This window comes from Monodon monoceros, unplaced genomic scaffold (genome assembly GCF_005190385.1).
Source record: "Monodon monoceros isolate NGI ecotype Baffin Bay Population unplaced genomic scaffold, NGI_Narwhal_1 Super_Scaffold_9, whole genome shotgun sequence".
Taxonomy (NCBI): Eukaryota; Metazoa; Chordata; class Mammalia; order Artiodactyla; family Monodontidae; genus Monodon; species Monodon monoceros.
Window position 1 is genome coordinate 35,111,518 of NW_021703786.1, and position 22,428 is coordinate 35,133,945.

Genomic DNA, 22,428 nt, shown 5'->3' on the forward strand with positions numbered 1-22,428 from the left:
AAGGATACGTGAAATACATAGGCGCGTTTACTAAAGAAGGCTATGTTAAGGATACGTGGAATACATAGGCGCGTTTACTAAGGAAGGCTATGTTAAGAATACGTGAAGTGTGATTGACTTGATAGAATTTCTGAGGTCATCAAAGTCGATCCTTGCCTTAATTATTCTAACAAATCTGGTAAAGTAAACCACTTTTTATGATTAGACATTATGCATGAAGAGGAAAAAATAATAATTACTCTGCAACAATGCACATAACACAACCAGGTGCTTATGTGAGAATTATTTATGAAACCAAAGAAAAACTACTTTTGCCTGTAGAGATAACTGAAAATGCAGAAATGTCCAGAAGTTAGTAAATTCCAGATGGAATTTAAATCAAATCATTACACTTTTCTTATTATTTTCATAAGATCTGGATAGGTATAATTAGTATAACAAAATGAGTTTATAAATTGTAAGTTTACTTAAGACATTTTGGTTAAAATTAAAATGAGAACTCACCAGGGAATTAAATTGTTTAGATGCATTAAAGCTGAGCCCAGCTTTCAACCCATGATTACCTAAGCTCTGCCATCTTGGAATGTTCTGGCCTAACTTTGAAAATAATTTGATCCCCAAATTAAATTTTTAAAGATACATTTTATGAGGAAAAAAAGAAACACATGAAACACAAATGTCAAAAAAAGAAAAATTCAACTTCTTTATCACTAAGAAATGCAAATAATAGTAAAATATTGTTACTCTTCATCAAATTGGCAAAAAAAATTTTTCAAATTATTATACCCAGGATGAAGGAAAGTGAGCATAACCTTTCTTTTTTTATTTTTATTTTTTTTTTAGTTTTTATTTTATATTGGAGTATAGTTGGTTTACAATGTTGTGTTAGTTTCAGGTGTACAGCACAGTGAATCAGTTATACATACACATATATCCATTCTTTTTCAAATTCTTTTCCCATTTAGGTTATTACAGAATATTGAGTAGAGTTCCCTGTGCTCTACAGTAGGTCCTTGTTGATGATCTATTTTATATATAGTAGTGTGTATAACCTTTCTGAAGAGTAATTTATTTGGCAATATTTAGCAGGATGCTTAAGGGGAGAGAATGGGCACTTCCACACATTACTGGTGAGAATAAGAACTCGTTGCAGGCACTCTGGAGGGCAGCACGTCCATGCCCGCCCTTCGCTCAGCACTTCCACTTCTAGGAATTCATTCATCCTAAGGAGATAATTGGGCCAATGTGCAAAAATGTGTGTGTTCAAGGTATTCCTTGCAGTGTTGTTTATAGCTGTAAAAATGTGGAACTCTGTGAAAGTCCAGTTGGAGATTGATGAAACAGCTACATTCTTACAAATTAAAATGAGCAGTTGCTAAAAAGAATGAGGAAACTGTATGTGCATGAGTATAGAAAGATGTCGAAGATATATGGAGTATGAAGCAAGTTGCAAAATATCATATATAGTGTGTGAAAGAGCACGTATGCAAATATATATATGCATGTTCAAATGCAAAGAGTCACTAAAAAGTTAACAGTAGGTAGCTGTGGGTGGTGTGACTTTGAGTAATTTGTATTTTCTTATTATGAATTTCTCTTCAGCTTGAATTTTTTTCAATGAGTATATATTGTTTTTATAGTAATAAAAAAGCTATTTTTAAAAGGTGGAGAAAAGAATGGGTCATGGGGAAGAATTAGATATCCATAACTTGTAGTTCTGTGTCCTGGAATTTAGTCTAAGACCACAGTATACGTAATAATGTATGAACTGGGATGATTATCATAGCAATATTCATGATATTGAAAGTTAATAAACATTAATGTCCTATTTAAATAAATACACTAGAATTAGACATTATTAATGTAGAAATATATTAACTTGGAATATTTCACAGTATTATTGGTAAGTGAAACAAAAGGCAACTAAATAATTTTATACACATTTTGGATTTATTCACATTCACATATATATAGAATAGAAAAAAGTCCGAAAGGATATATGCCAAAATGTATACTGCGGTAACTAGTGATTCTTATTTTTCTTCCCTACATTTTCAAATGCTTCTACAATAAACGAGTATTATTTATGTACTTTTTTCTTTTACGTTTTAAAAACGTCCCTTATAGACCTTTCAGACTTTAAAATAATGCAAGGTAGTTATAATGATACTAATCTGTGAAAAACAAAGGAATGAGAATCTCAGCCCTTTGCTCCGGCATCAAATTACCACCAAGAGACCCCCAGAAAGCCCCTGCAGCTGACCTGCAGCATGTTGTAAAGTAATGAATGCCACACTGATGCAAAACAAACTCAGGAAACCCAGGGTACCTATTCTGATTTTGTGTCCTGCGATGTGCGAGGTTATAAAACATACTGGCTCAGATTACAGGCTAAGCATGACAAGTCCCTCTGCTGCAACCTAACAAAGGAATTTACAGAATGAGAAATTTACACATTTCGTTTCCCAGGGTAGAATGAATTACAGAAGCAAGGGACCCACAGTAGGGTTAAGTCCTTGCCTGTCACTCTCCTACATGCTTCTGAATTATGCCTTATACACAGTTCCCATGACACAATGTACCTATTACTATTTTAAACCAAGATAAACTAATATTTTTTAAAGGTGAATAGAAGGAGAAGTGAGAAGAAGTGCATTTGTAACAGAGTCAAACTCTTTGTATATTTTCAGGTGAACTGGGGGATGCCAGACCTCTCTCCCCCAACCCTCCCTCCCTCAGATCATTATGGCTGATAACAATAGTTTTACTTTTCCGGGTAATGTAGATGACACATTTTTCCTGTAGCCTGTCTTCCTGTAAAGTGCAGGAATTCCTGCACCTTCTGGGTGCCCTTCCTGTTAACTTACATTTCAGATTTCCTCAAAAGGCATTCTACCACTTTAATATTTGAAAAATGTCAGCTCAACCCCAGATAGCTAATATAAACAAGCTGAAAAGCATACCACCTAAAGTTACAACTGTGGAAAACAAAATTTCTTTTTAAGAAATTCTTTCTCGGAATCTCACTGTTGGTAAGGCTGGAAAGAAGTAACCCAGTCCTTCCAGCTCCCAGGGAGTCTGTAATTCTTTTGCCTCTGCTGTGCCTTAAATTAGAGGTCTGTAAAACGGAATTATAGTGATCTAGAAAGTTCGTAAAGGTCCTTGAATTGAACATGTTGTTAAAATCTTCAGTACTATGAGGTTATAGCCACCTTTCACTTTTCCTCCGTTTCATTTGGTTATAGTATTACAAAGAAGTTTGGTACTGCACAAAAACAAAAACAAAAACAAAAACAAAACACTGTCTTTGCCATTTGAGAATACCGTAGCTGAATTAGGCCAGTTCCACATTTACAGCCCAGGCCAAAAGTCTTTGCCATTTCTGAAATGATCACACGCTTCCTTCTATCAAAAACTTTCCTTTTGGACAGGAATCCCATGTTCACACCAGATGCACCTTCCAAAGGGGACCCAATTAAGAAAACTATTTGGATAAATGGGAATTAATGTAAAGAACCACCAGTACCTGATCTACTAAGGGTGCACCCATAATGGAAGAGTGCCATGCTAATATGTTTTTCAGTTTCCCAACTTCTTCTGCTAGGAGGGAGCCACCTTAGGAGTGAGCCCCCCAAAATGCACAAAGAAACCTGATTGAGTTTAAACCCTAAGGTTCAAAGATAAGATCACTAGAGCACCCCCTTCCTATCTCCCAGAGAGATCACTGCCATCTCTAAACTCCAAATGCACCATTTTGCTTCACTATCTATGCAATTATCTTATATCACAGTGATTTGCATACGTGCTTGCTTTCACCAACTACATGGTAAATTCCTTGAAGAAAACAACTACACATAAAATATTTTTGTATGTCCCCAAATCCTGTGCACTACAAACACACACACACACACACACACATCTCATAATATATTTACTCATATATTAAACTGACCTGAATGAATGAGTGAATGCACACCAAATACAGAGTAACTAGATGCAATCTCTCTCATACATCAAAGCCTGGAATGCCCTCCTAAGCTATTATTTCTATGCTCAATTAAAAGATTGTCGGTTTTCCCGATATTAAGGAACATTGGCAGCTCATAATGCCACTTCCTAGGTACTTCGGCACTCTTACTTAGCTTTTCAGATTTCCATTTTTTCCCCTAATATCCAAAGAAAAGAAGAGCCCTACTTTGAATTCTTGAGAATATATATTACTTCCTTCTGGGGCTGAGATGTATGATTCCCATCAGGTAGAACTAAAAAGTGACACAACAACTCTCCCAAAAGTAGCAGAACGCTGATGAGACACTTGAATTTCACTGGATCTTACTTACCTAATGCCCTGGGTAGCCTAACTCACCTTGTGCTGAGCTCACCTCTCCTTTCCATACATTCTCACAGGGCATATGCTTTCTCTATGCTCAATTTGTTCTGAAACAAGTGACTTACAGTCCTAGGGCCACCTGACAACACCCCCTCAGCTCTCTAATGCCATGTCAGGGTTTTTATATTTTTAATCCCTTCCCCAGCATGACATTACGCCTGCAAAATACAACTGTGTAAAAAGAATATTTTTAAGAACAAAAAAAAAAAAAAAGAAAGAAAGAAAACAACCATAACCCTGAACTTCTGACCTATTACAGCTGACTAAATATATGCAATTACACACTTAAAAGATTTCATTATGGTTGTCAATGAAACAGTGCAGTCCTCCCACATTGGCGTAATGCTTAAAAGTACAATTTTTCTCCCAGTATTTTCCCTCGAGATGCAAAGCATCTCCCAAATGGGAAGACATAAAACCTCGATGTCCTCATTGCTGCTTCTAAATACTGTGAACCAATAAGGAATTGGTGTAAAGTGCAAAATCTCGGAAGAGAAAGACTTCTTGTCTGCTTTTTTCTAAAATGCTATTATTCACCTTTACTTCCTTTAAAGATCAGAAGTTGCTTAATGTTCAAAATGATACCAATGGAAATTTAACTAAATACTAGCACCAACAATTCATTCCCAAAGGAATATAAGATTACATTAATTTCCTACTAGTTTAACTCAAGTTTTACCTTTCATTTTCATCTACAGACTTTTTAAAAGTTTGTATTCCTGTTGCACGTAAAACTACCTATTATATGTATGCATACTAAAGAATTTTACAATTATATAAAGCATTGCACATTTAGACGCTACCAACCTGCTCTATCTCTCCTGACTGTGCAAAAGGCAAAAAGAGCTCAGTAATCCTAGCAGAAGAATGCAAATAATGTCAATGCACAGCTGAACTGCAAGCCCTGCCTTACAGGAACTCTCTGTGTCTGCAAAAAAAAAAAAAAAAAAAAAAGAGACACATACTAAACAGGAAATGCAACTGAGATGTGGAAAACCTCAAACTTAAAAATGCAATCGCCAGGCGAAAATTGCATCCATGCATTCATAAATGCATGCACAACCCTTTGCATTTTTGCAAGTAATGCAAATAGGCTCTTACCTTTCGACTGAGACATTTTCCCCTTTCCTTTGATGGGGGAGGGGAGCACAAAAGACTTTGCCTTGCTTCTCTTCTGTAGCTAGTTTTGCAACAAAGATGCAAGCTGCAGGCGTGCAATCTTCATGCAAGTGGAGTTTCTCTTGACCGAGGCAGCAGATGGACTTTCAGGGAATCCAGATGGAAATGCACACCTTGCAAAACAGACTGGAAAGTGATTTTTCCCCCAGTTGCAACGTTAGGGAAGGCTGTGCTGCAGCTACATGATGGGCCAGGGCTGGCAGCTAAAAGCTCCAAACTTGGAACTGAGTATCTTAGTGCGCAGACGTCCTTCCTGCGAAGGGCGCGGGGGCCGCTGGGAAATGTAGTTCCCGAGCGGAGTCCACGGGGCTCTGATTTAAGGACACGTGGTCGCGCGGGTCGCTGAGCGGGGTGATTGGGAGCAACATAGGTTGCATCCAGGTAAACAAGTCATAGACGCACTCGGTACTAAGTGATGGGAGAAAAAGGCAAGGCCCAGGGGAGCGGGCATTTACCTTCTCCAAAAGCCCCTGAAACAACAGCCAAAAAAACATATCAGTTTGGCTAAAAACCATTCGGCCCGCTCAGAAAGTCAGTTTCGGGGTTCAAGTGTTTGCAGGGCAGCACCTGTTGGACGATTCCTGCCTGTAGACGTTTTATTCCTCTCAAACGTGCATTTTAAAAAATCTTTTTCTCGCCTGGAGAATTTGCTGGTGACCTGGCTGGGCGGAGGCAACAGCAGAGGAGATGCAAAGGATCCAGGTCGGTTACAATTCAGTCCTGAGGCGGAGTGGAGGTGGGGGGATGGGAAGTTCTCATTTCTTGAAGGGTTAAAGAGAAAGTTCTGCTGTTGGTGTGTCAAAGCAAACTTCATCAAAGTTAAAATGTTTCGATGTTTTTTTCTCACCTGGGTGGGAGGAAAGTCCCTGGCCTCAGGGAGAAAGTGGGTGGTCATCTTAAATTAACAAAATCAAATAACTTGAATTTATTCAACAAAATTTACAGACTTTTGTTGAGCTCCCAGGGTGTGCCAGGCGCCTTTCTAGGACCTTGGGTCATCCCGTTGTCATGTATTGCGCACAGCTAGGGCCTGGACACCATCCTGGCAGAGAATAGGGTCACCCCTTCTCAGGGAAGCAGAGAGGCATAGAATATTCCATTAGTGAGGGGACCTGGGCTGAAATGAGCTCAGACTCCTACTTCATCGAGTGGACCGGACTCAGAAATGTGCTTTTCAGGTACAGAGGGAGGAATTGAGGGTGTGGGGCTGCTGAGGTGTGAATAAGCACAGAAGTCTGCAGAGCGCCTCTTCAGGGGCCGGCAAGGCTGCCTGCTGCATTGTATGCAGAAGTGGGAGTGGGTGGAATTTACCAGTGGGGACTGTACAGGGCCTTAGGGTCAGGCCAGAGGTTTGGACTTTCTTTATTCTGCAGATACTTGCAGGGTGGTGAAAGGGCTTTGAAAAGGGATGTAACTGAATCAAAGCATTGTTTTAAGAAGGTAAATTTGCCCTCAGCGATCAAGGTGAGTTGAAACTGGGAGAGGCTGGAGATAGGTCAGGTCAGTAGCAAAAGGTGAAAAGACGCACTTTGAAAGAGCGTTTGGCTGTATTTGATGACTGCTGATGGACGCAGTTGGAATTTTATTAAGAATTCTAAGAAGCCAGGGCCTTCTGAGTAATGGATGAATCAGAGGGAAGAAGGCTACCATGTTTCAGCTACAAATCAGCAAATCAGCTCTTAAAGCAAATATGCACTAGGTCATGGAACTAACATTCATTTACTTAAGTTGATCCCCTCTGCTGACATTAATGAGAATTAATCAAGGTCACCTCATGTTCATATTAGCTTCTGCCTCAGAAAGGCAGAGATCTCTGTTCCATGAGCTCAGACAGGAAGACTTGCTAATTCACTTTCTTTCCCCCTCCTTCTGGGCGAGTCCGTGCTGTCTGTTTCTCCCTTTCTTACACACACAATCTCAGACTCATCGAACCAGTATTTTTTCCTCTAAGTCTCATTTAAGCAGGAGACATGTGGGCATGGAGATCCATTTTGATGCATCCAGGTCACTTTTCCTAAGCATCGATGGAGCAGCCGCTGTGTGCCAGGCCCTGGGTCAGCAACTGGAGCTGCTCGGAGACTCAGCCCAGGCAAGGCCTGAACAGCCGCCTAGAACTCATTTCCATTTGCATTGTATGCGCTCAGCAGCATTGCTCTTAAATCGCCCTAGACTCCCATCTATGGAAGAGCTCTAATCACATCGTGTCTGGTGCATTTTGCCGCCACTGTGCTTGTAGTTTCTCTGCACAGGCGTGCACGGTTCACAGCTGGCAAATGGCTTGTGTCCTGCAAGTGAGTCTGTAATTCATATTCCCATAGAAACAGTGATATGTTTAATAGCCAGTGCACATCTACGCTCACACACGCACACCTGTGCAAAATACCTTTGACCATAAATTGAACCATACATTTAAAAATTGCAACATGTATTATTTTTCTTTCCAGGAAAAACATATTTTGAATTTCCACGGGGAGCTCAACCTCTCTGTAAAGTCTTAGATTCCCAGAGAAAAAGTTCTTCTTCTTCTTGCCTTGGTGGTAAAAGGTTTCCTCCGCCTCCTTCCTGGGTGGAAGAAGAGGTTGTACCTCCGTACAGACGTGCGCCTTTCTTCTTCTTGCCCGTTTGTGGCAATGCTCCTAGGAAGAGAATCCCTCCCGCGGTGGGAATGGCAAAAGCCAAATCTGCAGCACATTAGGCGTTTATCTTGAGGTGACCTGTGCTCCTACCTCGAACCCCTCATCTTTGAAGTGGTCTGTACTTCCCATCTTTCTAAAATGCGAGTTTGATGCACTCTCCCCCCAGCTTCTAGTTCCCTTCGAGGTCACTGCCAGACTCTCGGGCTTGGTATAATTGGCCCCTCAAGACCTGCTTCCTGCTTACTCTGCCACTTCATTCTCACCCTGTGTTGATGCTACAGCCAGAAGCCAGGTTTGCTCCCTCCTTGCTTCTAGATACACTGCTCCCTCTGCCTGGCAAGCCTTATCCATTCTCTTCTCGGCTCCTTCGGATTTGTCCTTGAAGACTCTGCTTAGCAGGCACTTCCTTTTGGCCACCTCCTGGGATGCATCACCCTGTGGCCACCTTCAGGGTGAACGAGGGTATTCCCTAATTCTGTAGCACCCTGCCCACAGCTGTCTCGCAACACTCACCCTAAGGCAGGCAGGTGTTCACGTTCGTATGTGTCTCCCCCAGGAGACTGAAATGCTGGAGATCAGAGACTAATCTCTGTGTTCCCCATGCCCAGCATCTAGCATACAATGCTCACTCAAATGCACGCTGAAATAGGGAATGGAGTAGATGGAAGAGGGCCTGTCACCTCGATGACCTGGAATAACTAGACGCCGGCGACAGAGTTAACACCTGCGGGGGAAACTGGAACACCTGGGAAGAGCCCTTTGCTGTCAGGTTAGAGGTATGAGGTGCTTGGAAGGAGGCCCTTAGGTTAGGTCCGACTGGCTCTGAAGGAATTGCTCTAGAGGGTTACGTGAGCTGGAGAAGGCGGCGGCTGGGGGTAGAATGTCTCAACCGAGGGTGGCTTTTTACCCCCAGGGATCGTTTGACAATGTCTGGAGATGGTTTTGGTTGTGTCACAGCCAAGGGGTGGTGGTGATTGTGGCATCTAGTGGGTAGGGATGAGGGATGCCGGCTGTCGTACTGCAGTACATGGGAAGCCTCCACCAACAAACAATCGTCCGGTCCAAATCATCTGGTACTGCATTTTAGAAACCCTGCTGGGTAGTAGTACCATGAGAAGTTACCTATGCTCTATTTTTTTAAGTTCATCTAAAGCTAATGAGATTTGGTAAGGTGTAACTTTTTTTTTGGCCAAACCACGCGGCTTCTGGGATCTTGGCTCCCCGACCAGGAATTGAACCCGGGCCCTTGGTGGTGAAAGCATGGAGTCCTAACCACTGGACCACCAGGGAATTCCCAAGGTGTAACTTTTGACGTAAGAAATCTAGAATCTAGGAGATGTGAATTCGAGTTCTGGCAGTAGAAAAGTTAACTGTATCTTCTAAGGCAAGCACTTCACCTTTCTGGACCTCTTCTCGTTCCACTAAAATAAGGAGGGTCAGACTAAGGCCCCTTCCAGTTCTAACAGTTCGTATCTGTGAACCCAGCTCACATGTCTGATTAAGACCACTCATGATTTGAAGAGAGTCGTGATCACACATCCTGTTTTTCACATTGGCTACATGTCCTTCTGTTCAGGAATTAGAAGGGTTCCTGATCCCCTGCTCTAGCAAGACAGCCAGTGACCACCATGACAACATCACTTCGGAGGTGAGACAGGAAATACTCCTATTACAGTTTGAAACATTGCCGCTCAGGTCGCAATACTCACCTGCATGTGACATTTATGAATGTTTTCCAACAGTGTCCACTAGGTCTCAGGAACAAGGGAAAGGAAGGCACCAAAGGTAAAGCTAAGAGTTCAGGTCTGAATACCTGCTCTTCTGGATCTTAGAAAATTGTGGTATCAATAGTGTGTTATGTACAATATATAATGAAGTCTGTTGAGGATCTCCCCACATGGGGGATTGGTTTAGGGGACTGGATGATGAGTTGTGCTTATGCAGTATCTTTTTTTTTACTTATTTATTTTTAATTTTTAAAACTATTTATTTTTGACTGTGTTGGGTCTTCGTTGCTGCGTGTGGGCTTTCTCTAGTTGTGGCGAGCGGGGGCTACTCTTCGTTGAGGTGCGCGGGCTTCTCACTGCGGTGGCTCCTCTTGTTACGAAGCATGGGCTCTAGGTGCGTGGGCTTCAGTAGTTCTGGCGCACGGGTTCAGTAGTTGTGGCTCACGGGCTGTAGAGCTCAGGCTCAGTAGTTGTGGTGCACGGGCTTAGTTGCTCCATGGCATGTGGGATCTTCCCGGACCAGGGCTCAAACCCGTGTACCCTGCATTGGCAGGCGGATTCTTAACCACTGTGCCACCAGGGAAGCCCTACAGTATCTTTAAGTACATTTTTTTTTACTGTATCAAAATATCACAGTGAATTATGTCTACTGGCAGAAATTCTAGAAATCCCAAAATAGATTCAGCTTGGCTTCCATTGTCCTCTCCAATATGGCGCAACCATACCTGTTCAGCCTTCTCTCTCTCTCTCTCATCTACTCTACGCTTCATTTGTTTAAACAGTCTGGTCAAAGCAGGATTACTTATCTTACTGGAGACATGAGTTTACATGTTACCATTTCTGTTTGTTAACTTGTGCTATTCTCTGTCTTCACCCTTCTCTGGTCCCCACCTGAGTCTTCGTTTTTCCAAAGTCTACCTTTCGAAGGTTCAAGGTCATCTCTGCCATGAAGTTGTCTTTGATCACATGGACAAAGTATGATCCCTGGTCTGAGAAGCTTAAAATCCTGTGGCTAATTTTAATAACATTTTTGTAATATTTTAAGGTTTACAGGTTCTTTCCGTCCTCTCTACATCATTTTATCCTTACAATGACACTGTGAAATGCATTGTCCCAACATCTCAGTTTATCCTGATCACCTCATGTTGTTGCTTCCTTTGGCCAAGGTGGAAGAACGTGATTTAAAACTGTCCTGACTGCAGATGTAAAAACGTGTCTTCTGATCCCTAGTTCCTTCCTTTAAGCGGTCCAGTCTTGTCTTAAGCTAATTGACTTTTAATAAATGCCCTAGATATGTGCCTTCTTCAGCCTAAGTGTAGTCTGGTAACATTTTGCCTCATTTTGTATGCGTTATTAATGGGACAAGCACAGTTCAGGACTTACGAAGTCCCTAGTAAATCAGTATATCTCCTTTACACGCTGCACCTTAGCCGATACACTGAAAATTCGGTAAATGCTGGACTATTTGAGGATGAGTTAGAAACACTGATATAAGGCAGTGTTGTGCCCTTCAAGGCTCCTTGATCTGTTTACATTGATATTAATAGATGGTTCTGGGCTTCAGTCACAGGCCTGAATAATTCAGGTCAAACTGACCTGCTGCACTGCTTTAAAAAAACTATAAAATATTCTGGGAAATATTTTAGATGGGTGATATATGCAAGTTATAGAAAAAGTTCAGAAGTCCACAGAAAATTAAGAAACTGTCTGAACTACAGTGGTGTAGAAATAATTAGAGTCAATATAATAAATCAGCTTGTTCTTAAATTATTCCATTTGGATTAGTGTCCGAAGGGATTGTTTTATTAGTAACAGCCTATGAAAGAATCATGGAAAATACTACCAGTTTTTCATATTTACTCTGTTTCTGAGATGGGTAGAGACTAATCATTTTTATCTGTCGGCCAAACTCCTAAAACAGTGGGTTCAATGTATTCTTTAAATTAATATATTGCATAACTGAAAAGTATAAGTATTATGAAATTGTATAATATTAGAAATTAGCTATTTGAGGCTATAATGAACACCTGATGGTATTTTATGGATTGGGCACTGGCGTGAGCTACATGCCTCAAACCTGTCTGTAACTTTGTTTCCTACAGTATAAGGAGTGAAACAGCAGAGATACATTAGACAGTAGTCTACTGCTGCTGGAAGTCTTTGGAAATTATTCTAGAGCCCTTTCCAGCAGCCTTACCTACTGGGAATTTACCTACAAGGGAATTGAAGTGAACCCCAAAACCTGCTCATTCGCTAAAGACTAAAGGTTTCCACTTCACAGGGCCTTATTTCTCCTTTTGTTGCTGTTTTTTTTTTTTAATCCAAATAAATATCAAAATGCATTTATTAAACGTGTTGGGGGCATGTTGCCAAATCAGATGCTACTGTACGTGAGGAAACTGTGGATTATGGTCACACCATCTGGCACTGTGAGTGAGTTTTGGAATGCTGTGGAAACTTCAAAGAAAAATTTAGGAGATTTTGTGTATAATTTTCTTAAACGTATTTCCAGGAGACCCGTGATTTAGGAAACTCATTCTGTGGGGTTTCAACAGACATTTCAATGATTTTTTTTTTATATACCCAGATAGTGCTTTGTGAAAAATATAATGCTTGTCTCTTAGCTTTTAATGACTCATTGATTTTGTGTAAAATAGAGCATATGCTACATCATAATTTTAGTTCTTATCTTAATGAGGTAGCAAAGCAAAGCGCCTCTCAGTTTAAAGTTAGGGAAACTGAAATACATCCATAATATGTGTTTGTTTGTGATGTTACAGGTATAATCAGGAAAGGAAGCAGAACACTTCTACACATGCTTATGACATCTAACTACTAAGCTAGGATAAAAAAAATTATAACTCACAGGAAGTGAGTAAAAAGGCGTGTCAAATGTAAAGTGCATTGCTCTGTGTATTCCTGTGTCTGTTAATGCCTGCTTCTTTTTTCCTCAACGTTGGAGGAGTCAAGTCAATTCAGATTTTAGTTTGGTGAGCTGAAGGCACTGTGTTAGCTTGCAGACTGAGAACCCTCACTGTCACAGTTTTCAGTGACCTGATTTATATGATGTTGACCTGGGAGCAATACCAAGGTGAAACTGAAACCATTACTAGCTATTTTCACTGTTATTTTTAAAACTAAGTATCAGAGAAGCAGAGGTTTCCAAAGTACGATTAAAACAAGATTACACTTATTTGGATGTTACCGACATATTAATACGCCTCCCAACTCAGATACATAAGGCTTGTGCTCTATAAAGTTGTTTAATTATTTCAGGTTCAAGTCTTTTTATAACCAGTAGCCATGGACTATTTTTCAAGGGCAGTGATGAGTCTGAAATATGGAATTTACTGACCAATGATACCATTCAAGTGTCCTTCTCATTCTATGTTTCATGTGTTCTGTTCCATACCCATTTTTGATAGTGTAGCAACAGATACTACATTAAAAAAAAAATCATTCTAAGGATTCCTGCTAGCTCTTTTCTCAGCCATTCACGTTTAATTTGGGAAGGGAATTTGAGTAAGTAAATTAATACCTATCCTACCTGTTTCTAAAATTTATGTTAATGGAAGAGTCAAATATGATGACTGTTTCTTAAATTCAAGTGTTCTGTTGAAACCACTTTAGCTTGGAAGAGATAGAAAGATTCAGAATGTTCACATGTTATATTACAATGTAAGTATTTCATGAGAATTGGTAAATGTGGTCAAGCTCTGAGAAAAATGAAAGGGAATCGGATAATTTGGAGTGTATTTGATCTATTTATAACTTATACCTCAAACCCTAAATTAATACACAGAAAAAGCAAAGTCATCAATTTTAGATTAAATAAATTATTTCAGGTATATATGATGGAAAAGTATATAAGCTTCTCTGTTATCTCACTTATAATCGACATCGTTTTCATTCAACTGAACAGTTGCTGATTGAGGACTTAAAGACAGTTCAGCTGATGGGATACCGTTCATTGTGATTTAGGCTGTAAATATTGTGAAGAATTAGGTGCAATAAACATTCAAGTAAATGTGAATTTTGGACCCTAGTTTTACGTTCTGAAGACTTTGGTAGAAATAGTAAAGTGTCAAATGCCAAGAATATACCATTGGAATATATATTTTTCTGTACAGTATTCCAAAGAAGCAGATAAATTGACAACTCTAGTCCTTGCTTCTATGATCAATTCCAGTTTCCATTATCTTCTTCTAGTTGTTCGTAGGTGTAACTTGACTATGCTATACCTACATAGTTTGGCCACAGACTCTGGAGCCAGACTGCCTGGGTTGGACTCCCAGCTGTAGTTACTAGTTCTGTGACTTGTTACTAATTACTAGTTACCAGTTACTAGTTCTGTGACAGGCTAAACAGATCACTTTTCTATGCCTCAGTTTCCTACCTGTACAAAGGCAATGATAGTAGCACCTACCTCATGGGGTCGTTGAGAAGACTAACTGAATTAATACACTTAAAGCTCTAAGAAGAGTATCTGATCCATGATATATGCTCAGTGGCTATTAGCTACTGGAGCTTTTCTTACTATTATGGCTATTACATTTCCAAGCATTGGTTCCTTTCTTGAGAATGAAGATACTGTAGTTGAAATAGAAGAACACTGAGATGTAAGAACATGTGTCCTACCCAATGGTGATTAAAAAAACCTTTTAAGACAGGAGATAAGCAAGCTATGATCTTAGAGGAATGTTTCCACCGACCTAAGGACATAAGAACAGAAATGCTTAGTTTAATGAAAGAGAAAGGAAGAAGACATATTTTATTATTGTGGCAAATCAGAACTCTGTTGGATGCTTGTGAAGAGGGATGGAGACCATCTGGAGAAAACAATTCCACTCCACTGTGTGGACTGGGTCGAAGGACGGCTGAATAGCTAGGGCATGAATGATGTAGGCTGTTCACCATAGCGTGTCACAGCCTTGTAAAGCAAACGGCAGGGGGCAGAGTGGTAGTTAATGAGAGGTGGAAATGGTTGTCAGACTTCAGTGCTCAGCTTTTATGATATGGTTTTCCTTATGAAAGAAATAGACTGATAACATTTTGGTCCTTTCCACTCATTTGAACGCGTTAGGACCTTACTATTCTAAGTCCTTCCACTTCATTTATTCCATCTGCATATTTCTTATTCATTGCTTTTGTACTAACGTTTTACTTGTGACCGTTACTACTGGTTGCTGCCTTTCTACTAATTAACTAAATAGCTCAATTTTAAAATTTACCTTAGGCATATTTTTTAAACCACCAAAATACATTTTCTGTGGTGGCCTAGTTACCTAATAACTAAATAGTAGAGGAGTTTAAGCATGTATTGGAGATATTTTATAATTTTAAAATGGAGAAATTCTCATTTATTGAGTCTATTTTAATTCTCACTTATTAGTTGAGTCTGTGTTTAAAATAACTGTTCAATACTACCTATCCAAAGTGATCCATGTGGATAGTTTGGAATTAGGCAGGGGTGAAAGAAAAGAACCAGAAAACAAAGACAAATTAATTTTTTTTTTAGCTAAAATATTTTCTTTTCCATCATAGTGAATTAAAAAAACGAACATAGAAAATAAGTGCACATTCTTCCTTTATCAGTGTTGAGAGAGGTCCAGACATGAAAACCATCCTGTAAGAATCTGCAGAATTTCAAAAGGACACCTAGGATTATATTGAATTTTTCGGAGTTCAGGAAAAGTTAAAAGTCTGACCTGTAAGTAGGATGTGCTATTGCTTTCTTTCCATAATATTATTACTATTTTCTCCAGGTATTACGAATCATAAAGCTAAATTTTTGACCTTACTAAGAGAGTATACATTTAACCTTTTAACTTTAATTGATATGGGTGAGTTATTTTAGCCATTTATGGTCAGTGCTGCTTTTGAGTAGATACAGAGTGAAGAAAATAAAGTATTTTTAAGATCCCATGTTCACAGTGACTGAGATTCCTTCAAAGAAAAAAGTTTCTGCAGCAAGAGCTGAGCAAACATCTGTATCAGAGCACCTTCCAAAAACTGAATTGAGCCTTGTATCTTAAAAAGCAGTATTTTTAAAATAAGTCTTAAGGGAGGTGAAGAGCTGAGCTGTGGTAGATGCTGTTCCAGTTGTCTCTTCAATCAATTCTGTATAATGCTTTGGAAGCAGAATAACAAGTAATGTGAAATCACTTTTCAAAGACTATACGTGCGCCCTCTTCATTCTATTTCCGTATTCCTTGGGATGGGCAATTTATGCAATGCACTTGTGAGACTCCAAGAACAAAGACCAATTTCCCTGAAGGGTATGAGCACTCTTGGATTTTACAAATGCCAAAAAAAAAAAAAAAAAAAATTATTTTCATGTTGTCACGTTGAGATGATGAAGTGTGCTGGGTTCGTGCACAAGGAGCCTCAGGAAGTATGCCCGCTGTGCATCTGTTTTATTCCCAGATTCAGAAAGTGGATGCAGGCAGTTCTTAACAAGCATTGACAAGTAGTGATTAACAGTGAGCGCTGTGGAAGATAGAGGAAGGGTTTGGCATCATTCTGAACAGGAGTGTCTTTTATTCCTGAGGAAACAGGTATCCAACTGATCTGTGAGGATCCTCGGTCTAGGTTTCCAGATCGGGTCTTGAATCTCTGTGTCGCTGGACTGAACCACCTGTTCTCTTCAAATGGAAGTGAGGAAAAGGTCAAGTAAGGACAATGTATTAATCCTTCTGGCACCTCCTAGCCGGGCTGCTTGTTCTGTTGTACTTTGGGGAGACGTGTAGGGCTGAGAGTAGAAATGCCACCTCTTTGGACCCCCTCATGTGACTCGACCCGTGACTGTGGCCTCCGAGCCTATGGTAGCCAGACAGGAGCCTCTGAAGTTCAAAAGCAGGCCTGTATCTGTGCTTGTCTGTTTGTTCCTTGAATGCTTACGTGGGTTTGTTTATTCTTCAAGGCACCAAGGGTGCCTTATGGGCAAGCTAGTTCCCTCATGACGTGGGTAGAAACAGTGTTTGTGTTTAACACGTTCATAGCCACCTGACAGACAGTCAAATGTGGAAATCCACAGATTGCAAGAAACACAGGTCCTTTTCAGCTTTCCTGCCCTTTCACGACATCTCACCTGAGTGAACAGAACACAGAGGCTGGTTGCTGACGGTCTCCATGTGCCCCCCCTCAGGTGCCCCTGCCTTTCGGGGGCACAGTCCTGCTTCAACTTGTTTCTGTCACATTCCAGACTGAGGGCAGAGTTCTCAAATGTGCACGCACAAACCCTTGCCCACTGGTCGCATTATATAATAGCTGTAAATGCTCTTGTGTGCCTGCATATAAACCGCCAGGAGAAAGGGGCTGGTACAGAACTAAGCCCTGATACAATTTCCGCCAGAAACAAAACATTGTGTTCTCAGTATTTTAGGCAGAAAGGTGCTTTTGCCCCTTTTGCTAAAGCTTGGGACCCCATTATAAGATCGCAGAGGAAAATGAGACAGGAAAGGGTTTGAGATCCTAAACCCTTGTCTGTTAGGCCTGAGTGCGGAAAATGAGGGCTGGTTTGAAAGTTTTCATTTCTTTCATTAGCTTAATGGCTGAGATGCTACTCTTCATCTCTGGCTGCTCAGAAGCCAGCAGGCTTATTCAGATATATCCAACTATCGGAGTCACCTCATTCTATGACTACATTTAACTGGCAAAAAAAAAAAAAAAAAAAAAGAAGGGGAGAATAAAAATGCAAGAACCTAAACTGGGACTATAAGAATGCTTTTAGGTCAGCTAGTGTGAAGTTTTCATTATAACTTCACAGATGGTCCAAACAGATGAAGGGGAGAAAGGATGGCTACAGAGATCTGGCAGTCGGCCACTCGTTTTAATGGTGTTTTCATTCATTCATTCAGCTTTGGAGGGAAAATGGAGTGAGGATGAGAATGAGCCTGGCTATCTCCCTTGATCATCTTCCTGAGAGATTTACCCGTCTGTGGTGAACAGGAAGAACTTTGCTGGTAAAATCAGTGTCAGCGAACCGTATTCAGATGGGTGGTGATCACGGCGATCATTTTTCTTAAGGTTGCGTTCAAACTTCCTTTCCTTATATATCTACTTTGGAAATCCAAGAAGCCAACAATGGTGCTGTAGCTGAACTGAGCCTTGGTAAAGGAAAGGGTAGCTGGGGAGTGGGTGAGGGTCCCAGTAAAACCCTGATCATAATAGTCATTGATGGAGTTTATTTCTTTCTGCTGTTTTTCAAACCTTCTTTAATGTTAAGGCTAATGAGTTCTGTAGATTCTTTCAGTTGTGTAATTTCTTAATACACTGCTGTGTTCAAGGGTATATGCCTGGTTTTTTTGGTTTTGTTTTGTTTTTGTTTTGCTTTTTGGTAAAGGACATTATATATTTTGTAGAAGTAAGCTGGATAGAAATGATAAATAAATGAAGAAATAAGCATCCTCGTAGTTTATCTCTTCGATTGCACTGATCTTCACCTCAATTCACATCAGCAAAGCTGGCCTCCTCATTCTTTTCTCCATCTCTAGGGCAGGGTTTCTCTACCCCGGCACCATTGACATTTTGGACCAGGTAGTTCTTTGTCATGGGGTGCTGTCCTTTGCACCCCTGACCTCTTCCCACTGGGTGCTGGCAGCAGCTTCCTTGTTGTGACAACCAAACGTGTCTTCCAACACTGCCAAATGCCCCTTTTGGGGGCAAACTCACCCCTGATTGAGAACCACTGCTCTAGGGTGAACAGATTCTCCAAGATAATCCAAGTTTACATATTTTCCCAAATATGTATAGCATCTCTTTCTCTCTCAGAAGTGTCATAATTTGGACAGGGAATTAAATTGTTACCCAGCATGTCTCTGTAAACAGCAACTCCAGCTTCCCAGTTGCTCACGCCAGACCTTTGGAGACATCCTTAACTCTGCTCATCGTCTCATAACCCCGGTCCACCGTTAGCGAATCCAGTTGAAGAAAACCACCTTCAAACAGGATCCAGCCCTTCTTTCCACATCCACTGCTAGCACACGGGTCCCGGCTACCTTCTCTGTCACCCAAAAGTACGTGTCCGTCGTCAATCTGCTAAAGCTGCCCCGTTTACTTAGCAAGTCCTCCTCTGCTCCAAATCCTTCAGCGGCTCCCCTTCCACTCAGAGTAAAAGCCAGAGCCCTTACAGCGGCCTCAGCGCAGCCTCCCAAGGTCCGCCTCCCCCGCCCTGCTCCCCTCCCCCCGTCCGCTCCAGCGGCCTCTTTGACTGTCCCTTCGCCGTTGCAGCTCCAGCGGCCTCTGCTGCGCCTTGAACACCCGGCCTGTCCTGATTCAGGGCCTCGCTGTCAGTCCATGTGCCTACAGCCTCCCCCTCGCCCCACTCAGGCATCCACCCGGCCTCCTCCCTCGTTTCTCAAGTCTACGTTCTAAGATCCGCTTTACAGTGAAGCCTTCTCTGACCACCCTATTTCAAATCACACCCTAGTTCATCTCGGCTGATTTATTTTTTACCATCGCCTTTATCGCTATCTGACATACTAAAATTTTACCCATTTATTTATTGACTCACTTCCTGATTTGTTGCGTGTCTCTCAGAATTCTTTCGCAGACCCCACGAGGGCAGGGATTTTTCTCTTTTGTTCACTGTCCTGCACGCAGTGCTTTTAGCAGTTTTCCTAGGAAGCACGTAGTAGGCACACCATAAATACTGAAGGAATGTGATGATGAATGTATTCACTACTCACTTCCCTCTAGACACCGGGCTGAATACTGAGTATAGGAAAGCAAGTGCAGCACTGCCCCTGCCCTTGAGAAGCTTACAGTCTCCTTAGCTCCTTAGCACTTCAGCAGTCGTGATGAACAGTGTAAATTGCAACCACGAGCCAAGCCCCTAACGTGAGCTTGAAATTCCAGCCAGAACCCCAAACGTACAACCCACTGAATATGTTAACATCCTCTCATTTGGTAGGTCTTCAGTGGGTTTGGCTGCCTTTTCAAAGAATGGATTAATAAAACCTTTCAGCTGTGGGGGGGGAAGAGAGAAGTTTACAATCTCGTAGAGGACACATGCGTGTAAATAAATCAGAGCAGCAGAGAGGCCTGCGGTAAAGAGAAGAATGCACGGATGCAATAGAGATAACAGGATGCACGAGTGCAGCAGAGAGGGACGGGATGCAGGGATGCGGCCGAGAGGAGCAGGTGGTAGAGCATGAAGCATTGCCGTGTGTTGAGGAGGAGGTTGGGGCGAGTGAAGGGCTAACACTTAAGACGCTCCTTCTTCCCAGTCGGTTTCACTCCGTTATCGGTGTAGCTGCTGCAAAGCAAACAGAGCGGGAATTGCAACGTTAAGCCACAGCTCCACCAGCGGCTCCTCGTCCTGCACACCTTCCCTGCCGGCTGGAACGCTTGCCCTCGAGCGTGGTGTGTGAGGCTCGTCGTAGAACGGCTCACCTGCCCACACTTTTCTGTCGCACTGCCCTCCAAAGAGCCCTTCCTGCTAGCCAGACGGGTGAGAACAAGGTGTGTTGTCAACAACACTCTGAGGCTTTTCCTTGCTCCCGGATGCCCTCCGAGCCCACCTGCTCCACCTGTGACATGTTTCAAGCTTCCACTGAAATGGTGGAGGACAAATGTATGGACGCCAAAGGGGAAGGTGGTGGGATGGGCAGAATTAGGAGACTGGGATTGACACACATACGTTATTGATACTATGTATAAAATAGACAACTGATGGCAACACACTGCATAGCACGGGGAACTCTACCTAATGCACTGTGGTGACCTAAATGGGAGGGACGTCCAAAAGGGAGGGGATATCTCTATGTATATGGCTGATTCATTTTGTTGTGCAATGGAGGCTAACACAACATTGTAAAGCAACCATACTCCAGTAAAAATTAATTTAAAAATTTATTAAAAAGAGCAAAAAAAAAAAAATTCCGCTGAAATGGAATAGCCTCTATGAAGCCTTCCTGGATGTCACCTTCCATCTGGGCAAATTACCACATCCAAGGCCAAGGGCAGCTGCGTCAGACAGCTGGGAAGAGTAGGCATTTCTGAGGAGTGTGAACCTAGTCTGGAGGTTTGGAAAACAGTACCAAAAAATATATGCCATCAGTCAAGACTGTGCGTCAACTTGGAGTAATTGTAGTCTGAGATCCCCATTCCTGGAGCAAAGACGTGACAGACCTGTCATAGGTCAGTGTAAACAAGGAGACAGAACAGGACCAGAGCCCGGAGAATAAAAGAAGAGGAAGGATCAAAACATATCCCTCTTCGGCCTGAAGTTTAACCTGGGAATTAAGTTCTGGACTATACTATGCTTATGACTACGTGTTAATTGTGTATATATACAATTTATATATTTATCTTAGTAAACTATATAAAGTTTATTTCATGTTTTGAGTTTTTAATCTATAACTACTTATTCCTATTATCGTGATAAAGTTGTGGGTAGAAAGTGCCCCGCTGAGTATTTTTAAAGGTAAATACCTCAATCAGGCAGACCAGAGCGGTGATTACAATCAAGATTCCAGTGACCAGAGTCGAACCAGTTGGGTGAGCAGCATGCTTTATAAAATGGTGTCTCTAGGGGACTTGCCTGGTGGCGCAGTGGTTAAGAATCCACCCGCCAATGCAGGGGACACAGGTTCGAGCCCTGGTTCGGGAAGATCCCACGTGAGGCGGAGCAACTAAGCCCATGCACCACAACTACTGAGCCTGCGCTCTAGAGCCCGCGAGCCACAACTACTGAAGCCCGTGTGCCTAGAGCCTGTGCTCCGCAACAAGAGAAGCCACCGCAATGAGAAGCCCGCGCACCACAACAAAGAGTAGCCCCTGCTCGCCACATCTAGAGAAAGCCCGTGGGCAGCAACGAAGACCCATCACAGCCAAAAATAAATAAATAAATAAATTTATTTAAAAATAAAATAAAATGGCATCTCTGTAGTACCTGTTACTCTTGACTGTTTACTCAATAATTGAATAATTCAATATTCAATCAGCATTCAGTTGAATAATTCAGTAACTGAAGGCCCAAGTGTCAGGCATTGTTCTGCTCTCGTAACGTTCTCAAGAACCTATGAATTAAGTTGTATTTTCTCCACTTAAGGATAACAAAGCTGACACTTAGGGAGGTTCAAGCACCTTCGCCAGACAGCAAGAAGAGGTCTCAAGACCCGAACCCCATCTGTTCCAAAGTCAAAGCTCATTCTTAGCTACAATGCACATCTGCCTCTGCGCTGCATCTCTGGGTGCTTTCATTTCAGGGCATTGGTTTCTGAATTGAGGACCATCTTTTGCATCAAGTGCACGCAGAGTTTGATGGTAATCTATGTGTTGTGAATCATGGTTAGTCACAGAAATTATTTATTCAATTTGTAGTCATTACACCCTAAACTCATTGAGATTAATGAAATGGCTGGTAATAATGGCGGCCTAATTGTTAGCTTGGGCAGGTGTACTGGAGCCTTGATATTTAATCATGTAATGTGCATTTATGAGACTTAACAGTTGGAAGACCAGTATCAGCAGTTCCTGAACGATGATTCCA

General features: G+C 41.5%; 2 protein-coding genes across 3 annotated transcripts in view; one reads left to right on the forward strand and one right to left on the reverse strand.

The window, feature by feature from the left end:
• Nucleotides 1-5,807, reverse strand: part of MAP2K6 (mitogen-activated protein kinase kinase 6) — a 128,696-nt gene extending 122,889 nt beyond the window's left edge. The window contains exon 1 of one of the 2 annotated variants that reach the window (XM_029212416.1): nt 5,492-5,758. In XM_029212416.1, the coding sequence (XP_029068249.1) occupies nt 5,492-5,507 (16 nt within the window). In that variant the 5' untranslated portion in view covers nt 5,508-5,758. Of the gene's footprint in view, nt 1-5,491 lie in introns of both variants that reach the window. The other variant, XM_029212415.1, reaches the window with a different exon arrangement.
• A 429-nt stretch (nt 5,808-6,236) lies between these two features.
• ABCA5 (ATP binding cassette subfamily A member 5) overlaps nt 6,237-22,428 on the forward strand; it is a 114,312-nt gene continuing 98,120 nt past the window's right edge. The window contains exon 1 of the mRNA XM_029212783.1: nt 6,237-6,271. The gene's annotated coding sequence lies outside the window, so the exon portion shown is untranslated. The remainder of the gene's footprint in view (nt 6,272-22,428) is intronic.